The sequence below is a fragment of the Pyxicephalus adspersus genome, chromosome 1 (assembly GCF_032062135.1).
Source record: "Pyxicephalus adspersus chromosome 1, UCB_Pads_2.0, whole genome shotgun sequence".
Taxonomy (NCBI): Eukaryota; Metazoa; Chordata; class Amphibia; order Anura; family Pyxicephalidae; genus Pyxicephalus; species Pyxicephalus adspersus.
In genome coordinates this window covers 30,480,495-30,494,374 of record NC_092858.1, presented here as the reverse complement: position 1 = coordinate 30,494,374, position 13,880 = coordinate 30,480,495, and the positions used below count along the sequence as shown (strand labels likewise).

The window sequence follows — 13,880 nt, the reverse complement described above, 5'->3', positions numbered from 1 at the left end:
GCCGCCTTCATGGGCGGGCACAAGTGCCGCACGCTGGATCTCAGGGGAAATCAAATGAATTTTTTTTTTTTCTTGTTTTCCCGTGCGGAAAACCTGGTGCGTCCTATAGTCCGGAGCGTCTAATGGTCCGAAAAATACGGTAACTGATTACCTTACCTACTTAATTTTACATCTCTAGTAGATACACTGGCTTTGCACTGTAAGAGCTGATTTTAAACATGTATCCTCATAGCATCACCTTATATGTGCTCACACAATTCAATTGCTTTCAGATGACAGGAGCACCATGTTATCGTGTTTATTTTTGTTTTTTTCATTTATTACTGAACATTTTCAGGCCACCAGACTGTTTACCATGCTAAAGCTAGTCTCCTCTGAGAGTTCTGTGTACATGCAGAAAAAAGTTGCATGCTCATTCCAAAAATATATTAAACAATATAGGACCATAAAGCCAATGTGGTCAGACATCCAGTAATTTGATACTGGAGCGTGCTGATACATAACATTTTTTAATGATCTCTCATTCTTTCCTTAGACTGGCACAGTTTTTATTTCCTCTCTGAACGGCTCATGTTGTATTGACCCAGCAGGAAGTGACCCACGTTATTAAAATATATATGTTGGGCCCTCCTGAAAAATTCAGTTTATTTAGGAAATATTTTTTAATACTTTGTTTACATAGCCCTTCAGAACACATTTAGTGATACTCTTACTAGAAATGTGCCTTTTTCATTTTGTTACATAGAAATCGGAAAAGGTGGCTGGCTTTCCAATATATTTTCTCATGAAAGGATTTTCTTTATAGGCGTACAGGATTTTAGGATCTTCCTGTAGCTCCAAGGATCAAAATTTGAACCTTGTGAAGGGAAATTTTTCCTGTGCTTTACCTTCTCTATCTATGTTCGTGATGTATAAATTTGACTCTTTATATACTAGAAATTTGTAAGGTTCCAGCTATACGTTTACACAGCTCTTTTCAGAAGCAGTAACTTGTTTGTGTGTGTTATTTCTATGTAGCGGTGGAGTTGGACCATTTATGAATGTTCATATTAAAGTGGAACTTTCATTAAAAACAATAAACGTACTGATTTCATTAGGTCCCACACACCACCCAGTCTTCTTTGTTCTTTCCAGCGTGGATAGGACAGCTGCCATTTCCTGTCATCTGATCTCACCTGAACAGGCGTCCTCTTGAAAATAAAAATGCTGATCTTGCTGCATCCCCTTTAATACAGTAGGACTGCTTCTATAGAAAGCCTCAGAAGTAATAGGTGCTAAAGCCAGTGCCTCCACTCATTACCTGTTAGAGAGTATGCACGTGTTAAACTTGCAGACCCCTTGATTTGGATCCATCTATTTTTAAAAGAGATGTGTACCTAGCACCTATTACACAGGACTTAGGGTTGCTCCAATCTTTAAAGCATTGAGGTGCGACTTTTGGTAAAGTTGAATGCTTCACACACCCCTAACCATCATTCAAATAAATGTTTTAATATAGTTATTTTAAATATATCAATTGTGGGGATTCTTTTATATACCCTCAGAGGCCTGAAAAATTGAAACCTTTTTTTTTATCACCACCATTTTGCTGCATTAACAGAGTTTCTTTAACAGTGACCCCTCCAGGGTTCTGCACTCTCCATGGTGTCAGCCAGTCAGTTCACTAAAGTTAATGGATAGTTGCCCAGTTCTTTAAAGTGTTGGTTATGGGCATATTGATACACGCCTCATAGCTGCCATCTTGATGGGGCAATTGGAATTGGGAATCATCAAGCCTGATGGGTTTATGTTCTGTAGCAAGCACTTTGGCCAGTTTAACATAATTACAATGTGTACTGTTTTGTTTAAAATGATATGCTAGTTACTTCATAAAGTATGATACATTTTTAATTGTACTCTACATTTGTTAGTGTTAAGATATTTCCTATTCAGGATATGTTCTGCTATGTGTATTCTTATTTAAAATTTAATATGTTTAGGACTAATATATAATTTTTATATTTTAAAGCTATTCTTAAAAAAAATATGTGGAATCCACACTTAGTAGTGGTGCCTGCATTTGGTACGTCATGATAGTCTTCTATATCTCAGGAGGGGATAAAACATTTGATGTAAAATGGAGAGAGAAGTAAACTATAAACCTCTGTTTTCCTAATGTACTCCTTACATGTCCCATGGTGATCCCTGCTGAGGCATAAAGACAGCTTGTACATGTTAGTCCCACAAGTCTATGGATGAAGCTGATAAATAAGTGGTGTACTTCTCAGAGCAGCAAAAGCTTTGCTGGTTTGGGAGCACTAAAGTAGGCAACAATATGCCCATATCACCTATACATCTGTTTTCCCCAAAGATGGGTGGGGGAAAGTTGTAGTCAGAAAGTGGGCATGCAAGAGGCAAATAATATACCACAAGAATAGTGTACATTGGGTATAACTCACTGACATCTCCACATCACACAAAGCCTGATGACAGCCAGGTGGTACACCCAGCTTAAAGTAGCTGAGAGAACACTGCATCTTAAAAACCTTAAATTTATGTTTTAAAGGATATTTAAATGTATTGCACCATACCAGTCCTAAGATGTGGTTGCTGCATTAGTTTATTTTTTTCAGGCTAAGAACTTTAGCAAGTATAGTAAGTAATTCTTTCAGAAATTCAGTGTCCTTATTACCTATTGTAAGCTCAACTGCAAACAAAATTGTTTTTCTTTTATAAACTACTAATCCTATCCTGGTGTAAAGTGAGGGAGGCATCCAGGTTAGGGGACCCTACTATAGATACTGTGTAGTGAGTATAGCAACTGAGGAACAGGGAAAAGGTTTATTTGCAGGATTACCAAGTGAAAGCAAAGAAAAAAAAATAATGCAGCTAGTTTTGCTAAAGGGCTGAATATAAAAAATATAAGTAGCTCCGAACGCTTGATAAATTTCTTGCAATCCAGATGGGTGGTAAAACTAAACCCCACCCCCTGACAGAAAAATAGGTACAAAAAATAAAATCTGTGTAACATCTTCCCTATGTTAGGTGGAAAATGTATTTGCAGCAACAATGCACTGTTGAGAAATTACCTGTATATATCACATAGGGAGGGATTTATTTATAAAGCAGGGAATCTGATATTTCCTGGTGGAGAATCAATTACTTCTATTAAAATACATAGATAAGGAAGATTATTCACCAGGGGATGTCTGATTCCCTGCTTTTTAAATAGAGCCCATAGTGTTTAATTACTTCTTATTAGGTTTCACATGTTTATTAATATTGTTTCAGCAGCTACTAAAAGACAGGAGAAAAATAGGTTAACTTATTAAATATAAATATAAATTTTTCTATATGTAATATTTTGGTTTTATGGCATTAGCATGGTTCATGGGCTTTGGTAAGCTCTTTCTCCTTGTTCAGTCCATACAAAACTATTATTTATGAGCTTTTGTAAATGGAGTTCCATTGATTACTTATTTACCTCAGGGACTTCAGTAATGTTCCTAGCTTTGTCACTCACTCAGTCCTCTTCTCGATGCTATATATATAATATATTGGTGTGCACATTCAGCTATTATTATACCAAACCAATTTAAATAATATATTTAACATTCCCAAATGAACCCAATTAGAAAGTTAATCTTTCTAGGATAAATGCACTTTCCTGTTATCCCAGTAGAAAATAATTTAAAACCCTTGTACTAAGGACAGAGCTGTTGTAGTTAGCCTGACAGATTGGCATCAGCATCTCAAAGGTAGCAGAAGACAACAGTGATAAGAATTATTTCGTATCCGAAATATTAGTTGGGTTGACTGACATTAACTGCTCATTTATAGCTTTTGCAGTAAACTTGGTGACTGTCCTTAAAAAACTGGCTGTTACATTTACCCATCTTTGTTACATTCATGACCTGGAATAAGTATGCAGATGGGGGACACATCGGTGAAAAGTCTAAAGCTGTAGGTTTATTTATTCCATGTGAAAGTAATGAAGCGGGTCAGCACAGCTGTCAGCTCAACAATATTTTCTAATACAGGATTTTTTTAAAAAGAAGATAAAATAAACCTACTTTTCAGGGATTACATGGTTGCCTTTTTAAAATAGCTATTTGCACTGAATTTACTTAATACATTTGTAATGTTTTTTGTTTGTAATCTAGTATCACCGATTCTTTGTTTCTGATTTGTATGGGTGGTTGGGTTGGTTATTTGCTGCACACATCTCTGCTGTTAGCAGACAAATTCTAGAATTGTATATTTTATTGTTAACTTGTTTCATTAAATATTTTACTTTGTTTAAAAAGTGTTGATGTAGTTTATTTTAGTTCACATTTATATATTTGGTAAAATCACGACACCTAGTGGCAGTTATACAGCATAACAAGTCATCGCAGTAAGAGTGCCAAGTAAATTAAGTGATTAAGAATCAGAGGTGGATGGAGTATCAACTGACCCTAATTATAAATGAGATAAATTACTCAAATATCTAAATTACATTTTTACTTTTTTCCCTGGTTTCCAAATAAACAATTATTGCATAGTATATACACGAACCTGTGTTTGCAAAGCATCAAAAGTTCAGCACTAGCCTAATTGTTCTTCATTGTGCTGTAACATAGTAATTGTTAAGTACCTGTTTTATTAGAAACTTGAAATATAGTGACATGAATATAGAAATACAAAGAGAAATAAAAAAAACTAATAAATAAATAGTAGTCATGGTACTTGATAATTCAGTGAAATATTGGCATTCTGAATTTTTAAATACATATGTGAGCTTTGTGGTATCATTTTCTTTTTATTGGAGTCCTGCAGAATACCTGGTTAGATTGGGCTTTAAAACAGAATAAAAATTAAAATATATTATTTATCTAAAATAATCCATTTTAATTTAGACCCCCCCCCCCCCTTTTTAGCAGGTATTACAGCCTTTACACATATTCAACAAATATGGCAACACACGCATTTGTTATATATATAAAAGAACTTTATTTACCATGCCGATCACATTTACATATTTCTGAAAGCTGACACTTAAATGAACGCATTGTAGAGATGCACAGGAAATTGTACCTTTATTAAAATCATTCTATATGGTAATAAGCTTACATGCAGAAATGTGCACACACACATACTGCTTGTTCAGATCTTCTCTGCAATGTACACTGAGCTGCACATAAGCAACCCTGTGTATAACTTTAGCATATGCCAAGAATAAACTTCCTCTCAGACATGGGAATTTATTCATACAGCCATAGCCATTGAAAATGGCTAATGTCAAAGTTGGCAAGTAAAGACAAAACACCTGATCTGCACACTTTTTCTGGGTAATCTACCCAACTTTTGAGGTCATTGAACCAGCATGACAAGTTGAGTTACTCACAGTTTAGAGGAATTTTAGCAGTAGTAGCCTATGTAGTTCTGTCCTTGGAAAATGTTCTTTAAAGCTGAACTTCAAGTAGATATGAATGCAAATTAATGAAGATCAGTAATAATATATTGAATGTATTTATAAAGGCCATCAAGTACCTGAATATCAACTGCTATATGCTTTATGCAATCCCTTATTTAGCTCAAACTAGGAGTAATGGCAAAATAAGCCAGTCAGGTGTACTGCTGTTCAAGGATAATGCATACAGGAGGAATAAGTGCAGATGACTTCACCAGTCTACTGCTTCTCTTTTCACTATGTAGTCAAAGGATGAGGATGGGGAGGAGACCAATGAGGAAAAATCAAATCCTTTCCAGGCAGGGTTATGTTGTGTAGCAACCCCAGGGCATTTATGGACAGAAATATATCTATATATTTTTTTTGCCTGGAAATTTAGTTTACTTCTGTGCAGTTCTTTTGTGTTTTTAGCTAGTCATTTGTGCAGCTTTACATTTTCATCAAGCATAATAATCTAGCTTTAAGGTACCACAAGTCCATCACAAGATTTTCACCATTCCCATGTTGCCATTTGTTTTTTGTACATTAAATCTCAAACATTTATTAAGTTCAAACATAAGACAAAGGAATCTAAACTGGTTCTTACGATTTGACCCGAGTTTTGACAATACATTTTATGTACCAGTGTGTCCCATACAGATGTTTCCACCCACCTGGTGCATGTAATTTTATCTTAATACCTAAATGAACCCTGACTATTTGTTACAGTAATGCATGTTTCTAAGCAGCCAATTTTTAACTGTTAAAAGTATACCTAATGGTATGTGTCTTGTGTAAAATGTTTTCTGTACAAATCCTTTACCCAGTCACGACTTTTATTATCAGGCCAAAGTACTCCTCCATACCCCTCAAAGGTATCTCAAATTTATATCTCTTCCTCATACACATGTAAAAGCTGCCCAAATAGTTGTGTGAATGTGCAAATGTGTGGTAAGATGGACAGAAGTCAGGCAGTCATTGGTGTAAGCACCACAGAATACTCAGACTCCTCTGACTTGGTTTAGAAATGTGCATTTAATTCCTTGCTTCTGTTTTTTGTAATACATGCATGGCTGTAGCTTTATTTCTTAGCTGTGCTGTTTTTATCTTGCAATACCGATCAATGCTATTAACTGACAATTTTTAGGCTTAGTTTTTTTTTCATAAATCTCCCCTAAACAGTTGTACATAACCTGTCCTAAATTATGTTCTGGTTTAGGTTCATTACCATTTCATATACTTAACTCTTCTTTACAGTCCAGTATTTCTTTAATCTTCAATGAATCCCATTGGTCTGTTTGTATTTAGAAACATGGAAAGCTAACCAGCTGCACGGGATGCAAAGCTCAATGTAGAATCTTTGACATGACTCAGTGCATTGGAATCAATGGACATATGGAACCATATTGTTCAACAACATGCATGAACAATCACAAGGCAAAATTTGTAAAGCCGCCGCCACCACCACCACCTCCACCACCACCTCCACCTCCTCCACCTCAAGTTCAGACTATTCTTCCCACTCCAAGTAAGTGTATGACACTTGTGCAGGATACAAGGACATTGTATCCTTACCTGTTATGCTTTTTCACTATAGGTACGCGTAATTGATGGTTCTCCCTGCATTTTGTAATAGCACTTCCATACTAGGTTTTACCAGTAAGTCTATTGTGGTGCTAAAATTAAGAACAACCTGAAAATGTAGTTATAGATGTAGATAATGATTACATCTTTGGTTAATTCACTTGTACATCAGTTGACCTAAATACAGCAGAAAACAAATGTTAAATGGTATATATGTAATTTTTTTATGTTTTTGTTTGTTTGTTTTTTTTTTTCGCTTTCCAGCTCCTGGAATAATTTGTCATTTTTGTAAAAGGAATACCTTACCTCAGTACCAAGCCACAATGCCTGATGGAAAACTCTACAATTTTTGTAGCTCTGAATGTGTAGCCAAGTTCCAGGTATGTCCTTATATTATTATACAATCCAGGAACTCCTGGAAAGATCAGACTTTTTTTTTGTTAATATAAGTGTTTGGGGTTATGATTTGTTGCCATCATAGCAGATATTATGTCTGATGTCCTGAAACACAGGGAAAACCAATATCGCACCCAATTTTTTGCACAGAAATTTCATAGCTGCTATCCAGGGATTGCTAGACAAAGGTGGCATGACAGGGAGCAAAAAAGTGTCACAAATTCAGAACAATCATGCTATAAATGAGTGCCAGAAAATAAGTCAGAATTCCAAAACTCTACGCTTGTTCCAGGTCAACAGCTCCAAAGCATTGACATCACAGCTTCAGTATGACGGCAAGGGAACCAGCATTTTCAAGCAGAGAATTTAGCACTGGCAGTCTGTATGATTCTGATTACTGTTTATGTAACCCTGGCTTGTACAGTATGTGTTACTATTCTTATTTTGTAGTACCCAAATACACCTGAGGAGTGCGCTGTTGTGGATGAAATGTTTAGGATGGGATCATTTGAGAACACATTGACATTACGGCATGTTTTTTTCCCCTACTTTTTTCTATAAAGGATCTTTATTTATTTTTTTAAGTTTGCAGTATTTGCACTGTAATGATCTAATATACATGCTTTAATGCTTTTGTATGGGAGAGGGTTTCTAACTCCCCCTGTATGTTCAGTGCTCATTCTGTCATTTTTGTCGTTTGAAAACATCCTGAAAGATCCCTTCCAACTACAATTAGTGAACATGTGATATAGCCTTATTCATGCTAATATCACTTTGAATATTATGTCCTTGGAACCTTCCAGTGCTGCAGTGCTCCCCTGCTGTAAAGTAGGTTTACCTAAAGCCCTGTAAACACACTGGATTTCTGTCGCTGGAAATTCTTTACTGATCATTTCCAGCAGATGAAGGATCTGGATGTTTTATGGAGGGGATGAAGTCAAGCAAGTGGCACCCGACTGCATTCTCCCTTAGAAGAATTGTTGAACAACTTTGGGGGATCCCTGTACACCTACTAAATAGTTCTCTGCCAGCAATTATATGGAAGTATATGTAGCTTATGTCAGAGCCGGCCTATCTCTGGCTTCAGCTGTTGTGTTTTGCATGAATAAGTTCTAAATGATCTCTAATTAATGCTTTCCTTGTCTTCCAGTCTCTCACCATTCAGTCTTCTACAAATGGCCAGCATGTCAGCAGTGATATTCAGTTAAAATGCAATTACTGTAAAAACATATTTTCTACTAAGCCAGCAACACTGGATTGGGAGGTAAATAATATTACCATGCAGCATTTTTTGTTATGTAAGCCTATATTGCAGCCTGTGCATTTCTGTCAAAGCAAATATTTATAGCTAAAGCAGATTTAAAAAGTTATGAATGGTAAATTATATGAAAATTATATGTAATGGATAAACACCCCACCAGTTACTGACTAACATTGGTCAGCAGAGAGATAGAGAGAAACTCTCCCCAGGGAAGACACAAACACCATTAAAATTACAATTACAAGAGCTTACAATCTTGCATTTGGGTGAAGGGGGGATATAGAGTGATGGGAGGTAGGGAGGGTTTAAGAGACTGAAGAAGATGTGTTGGCAAGTTTTAAAAAATGGGATTTAAGAGCTTTTTAAATGAGCAGAAAGTAGAAGCAAGCCGAATAGGACGAGGAAGACCATTCCAGAGAGTTGGTGCAGCTCTAGAAAAGTCTTGGAGCCCTGTGTGTGATGAGGTTATGAAGTCATTAGTAGGTCATTGGAGGAGCAAAGAGAGCAGCTAAGGGGGTATTTTTCCATCAGGTCAGAAGGGTAAGTGGGACAAAAACTGTGGAGGGAATTGAAGGCAAAGCACAGGAGCTTGAATTTGATTCTGAGGTGGCATGAAAGCCAATGAAGAGAACTGCAAAGAAATGCCAATCTGGTTTTCCACATGTAAATATGAAAATGAATTTGTGGGCAGGATGAGAACAAACCAATTCATTTTGCTTAATTGTTCTAGAAGTCACATATTTTACTTGGCCCTATTGTAAGTCCAGCAGCCTAATGCATAATTATCTGCCTTTTGAAAATGTATAAAAACTTTAGGACTGAATATATTTCATATTTATAGAAATATATTAATTACGCTCCAGCGGTAGAATAGTGTGCATAGGGTTTGAATGTTCACTGAGCACCTGTATACAAAATTGCCCTTTAACCAAAATCTTTAGTTGCAGAAATCAACTAGAATTGTGTAAGTTGAGAGTTTGATTACTTCACTTTTGCCGGATCATAAAAGTAAGAAAATTCTAAAAAAAAAGGCAATGAAAATCTATACAGCTGTAATATATGTTTTTATTCTTGATATTCATTTTGTAAATGTGCAGTTTGAGGAATATTGGGAAGTCCTCCCAAAGCATTGCAGACCTCAATAACAATTCATGCTATTGATCAATGTAAATTACGTGTGACTTTTTATTTTGGATGGCTTTGATGTCTGCTTTTTGGGTTTCTTAAATTACTTATGGATGTTTATGTAGTGACCCTTACACAAAATGTATTAACAGTAACTAATGTTTACTTGCAGAAAAAGATGTACCAGTTCTGCAGCACTATATGCTGTGATGATTTTAAGAAGCTGCACTGCATCGTTACGTACTGTGAATACTGTCAGGAGGAAAAAATTCTGCATGACACCATGAAATTCTCTGGAATTAGGAAGCCTTTCTGCAGTGAAGGTAAGTTACTCGTGTCTTTTAGTGTGAACCACCATAGGAAATGATAGTAATCATCCAGGTTGGTTTTTCTAGTTATCCGCCATGGTCAGATTGCTTAACGTAGTTGGGAGACCACTGTACACTTGCTAGATTATTGCCTGAGAATATCATGATCATTCATCTTGGGTAAACAATTATCTTTTGTATATGTACATAGCCTTAATATGCAGATGAGAGATATGATGTTGTCTTTACTGCATTTTTAAGAAAAAAAAAAGTTTAGTTCTAATTAGAAGGGGGCAGAATACCTGTGGGTAATATTTTGTTCCTAAAATGATAATTTAGTTAAAATGTAAGAACCCAGAGGTCCTCGGAGATGCCAAATCCTGGCTGGCTAGGGAATTGCTGTTAACAAATAGCAAGTTCATGTAGTATGTGGGCATTTGACCCTACATTTCAAACCTTCCTATTGGTTCAGCAGTGAGATATATGGTATGTCGGACCAATATCAAAGCTAGGTAATAAAATGTCAGGGCTAAGCACTAGAGCCTTAGACTAAGTTGTCTGCATATTGCTGCTCGCTGGATTTTATGTTTCCAGGGACAAACTAGAATTGTCCCTTGAAATCATAGTTTTAGGACTCGGGGATGACATTTATTTCTCTGACTCTTGCCTGCAATGGCAGAAATACAGATTTATAACAAAGCCGCTTGTTTTTCAGCAGTGTTTTTTTTTTTTTTTTTTTAGTTGACTGCTTTTGGTTTTCAGTATGTTAATTTTGACCATGGATGTTGGTAACAGACTGAATACCAGACTTTACCTTGCATATAAACGTGCTTCATCCTGTGTGTTCCTGTGCATTCTTCATTACATACTCATAAGTATACTCAAGATGTATTTATGTCATCTTTCTCATTTTGCTTTGCTGTAATGTATTATATTTTTTCCAGGTTGTAAGCTACTATATAAACAGGACTTTGCAAGACGGTTAGGGCTGAAATGTGTGACCTGCAACTACTGCTTTCAGATGTGTAAGAGAGGGGCAGCTAAGGAGTTTGATGGCAAGCTGCGGGACTTCTGCAGTGAGGAATGCAGTAGAAAATTCCACGATTGGTATTATAAGGTAATTGGTCTGTTTTTGTACAGTGTAAACTTTATTTTAATCTGTTATATAGAGATGAACTCCAGGCATGTATAGAACACAAATGCATATCTTTAATATTATTGCACAGTTCCTATAAAGCACCAACATATTACGCAGTGCTTTACAGTCCATAGTCATGTCACTAACTGTCTCTCAAAGGGGCTCACAATCTAATGTCCCTGCCACATAGTCATGTCTTTAACCCCCCCTAGTGGTCTAATTCTGTCCAAATTTACGTGCAAAAAGTGTTACAATTTTTTTGCATGGAAATTTATTTTACATTGTAGGCTATAATTCTTAGGCTTAACTCCCCAAAATATGTTCAATAGTTAATAAATTCAATAAAAATTTTTTAATAAATGTAAAAAATAAAATCTGGTAAATAGGTAAAAATGTAACAGTAGCATATATAATATATTTTATATAATATGAAGATTTCTTTGTATTGGACTCAATACGGCTATTTTGTATTGAATCTAATACAAAATGATTTAAATTTCCTGCTTCTCCGCCTGCACGAACCGGTGCCCGCACCGACGTGACGGGAAACCCTGTAGATCTCGGCTCTTCACTTCGAGCCTGGAGATCAGAGGAAGAAGACGTGTCCCCAGCACCTGTGGGGACCAGAAGGACTACGGGGGAGACAACGGAGCAAGGTAAATGTTACTCGGGATTACCGCTTTTTGCAAGTAAAATCCACCCCGAGCCACACTTGGGATTACCGCTAGGGGGGTAATACAGTCTAAGGTCCTTTTTTGGAGGAAGCCAATTGACTTAACTGTTTGTTTTTCTGGATCTGGAAGGAAACGCATTTTTCAGAATAAAAAAATTACATCTGTTTTGCCCTAAAAATTCTGATGACAGATTTACAAATTTACTGATAGAGTAGTTGTGGGTATAAAGCAGGCTCTCTGCTTTAAAAACTAAGGAAGTCCATTTCTTCAAAGCCAAAAGCTTGGGAAGTTGTTACTACTCAAGTAATTTTTGTTACCATACATAAATATATAAAGCTAGATCAATGATTCCTCCCAATATTTAATTTCCAAAGTGTCCTTAGTATGCAAAAGTATTCCTTTTCCTTTTTTTTCTGCATTCTCTAGGCAGCCAGGTGTGACTGCTGTAGAATTCAAGGAGCACTGAAGGAGAAAGTGCAATGGCGTGGCTTAGTAAAGAACTTCTGTGACCAGCAGTGCTTACTCCGTTTCTACCTCCAGCAAAATGAGCCTAACATGACGACACAAAAAGGCCCAGAGAACATGTATTTAGGTATGTTACAGTGTACTTCATGATCTAGGGTTTTTGTCAGTTCATACTAGATCGGTATCGCTGGCATACCTGTATAGTGGGGGAATTGAATTCTCCTGACTGCCCCACTGATAAAGCATCTGTTTAGTAAGCTCAGTTTATTGCAGACAAAATAGTATGGGCCCCTGTGTAAACAAACACCGAAGTCTAACTATTTTCAAGTAAAATTAAAAAAAAAAAAAATCTTGACCTTAATGATTGCAGTCTTCTGATAGTTAAGGAGCACATAAGAGGAACTCCCGAAAGAAAGAACATATATTGCTTGATAGAGCTGAAAACTTTTAACTTGTATTAGTTACCTTAGTTCTTCAAATTTCTAAACAAGATTTAAAGTCAAGAAATGTATTTGACCAGGATTTTTTTATTTATTTTTCCCCTCAGTAAATGCTGCTGTTACACAACTACTTATCTACATATGATTCTTTACTAAAAGTGTGTTTTTCTTTACAGATCAAGGATTTCCAGGCTCGCGGCCTAGACCAATGGTCAGTGAAGTTTGTAAAATAACTAAATACATAGTATTTTTTATCTGTGCATGTATATATTCATATTATCCTTCTTGTTTCAGGGTATAAATTGCTCTACTTTAACACCTAAAGACATGAAGAATAAGGCTGTCTTGTGCAAGCCACTATCAATGACAAAGGCCACCTATTGCAAACCACACATGCAGACTAAGACTTCCCAGACAGGTATTTCCAACCGTTTTAAATATTCTAGTCTGTGTTGCTTTAAAGGGAACAATATGTTAGGAAGGAACATAGACTTGACATGTTTGCATGTTCTTTGATTCAATTACATTCTAAATGTTATTTGAATCGTATAGAGAATCATATCCTGTATTTGAAACTGCCTGATAAGTCTGTGAACTAAATGCAGGTTTTTTTGTTGAATATGTCCTTTTTAAGAGACCTTCATAGCCAGAGCCGAGCACCTCATTTCCACTATAGGCAAGCAAAAAAAGTTTGCTGACAAGGTGATTAATCCTTGAAATATTGGTTGCTGACTTTAAAGCATTTTTATTCAAACGCTATTATGACCACTGTAAAGAGGTTTAATTTAAGGAGGTGAATGCAAATAGGTATTTTGTAGTTGAGAGCCATTTAACACCCGCATAGGGTGTGTTGCTCAATATTTAAATGCATTATCAAGTGCAATTTTAAATGTGAATGTAAGCTTTTGTGTAATTTTAGGGCATCTATTTCAATATTAAATTTTTCACTGTAAAGGTGGTGGAAACATACAATATAATTTTGTGCATTACTGTTCATTTCTGTGGATTACTGTACACAAAAAGATCGGGTGGGGCTTTTGACATGAGTATGTCTAATGACAGTCCAAGTGAATGATCCC

At 36.1% G+C, this 13,880-nt stretch overlaps 1 protein-coding gene across 1 annotated transcript in view; it reads left to right on the top strand.

Annotated features, from left to right (window-relative positions):
• The window catches only part of ZMYM2 (zinc finger MYM-type containing 2), a 48,166-nt gene that overhangs the window by 22,132 nt on the left and 12,154 nt on the right, over positions 1-13,880 (top strand). Inside the window, exons 6-13 of the mRNA XM_072404122.1 lie at positions 6,719-6,938; positions 7,259-7,374; positions 8,541-8,654; positions 9,949-10,099; positions 11,029-11,201; positions 12,323-12,488; positions 12,978-13,012; positions 13,096-13,219. Coding sequence (XP_072260223.1) covers positions 6,719-6,938; positions 7,259-7,374; positions 8,541-8,654; positions 9,949-10,099; positions 11,029-11,201; positions 12,323-12,488; positions 12,978-13,012; positions 13,096-13,219 — 1,099 coding nt within the window. The remainder of the gene's footprint in view (positions 1-6,718; positions 6,939-7,258; positions 7,375-8,540; positions 8,655-9,948; positions 10,100-11,028; positions 11,202-12,322; positions 12,489-12,977; positions 13,013-13,095; positions 13,220-13,880) is intronic.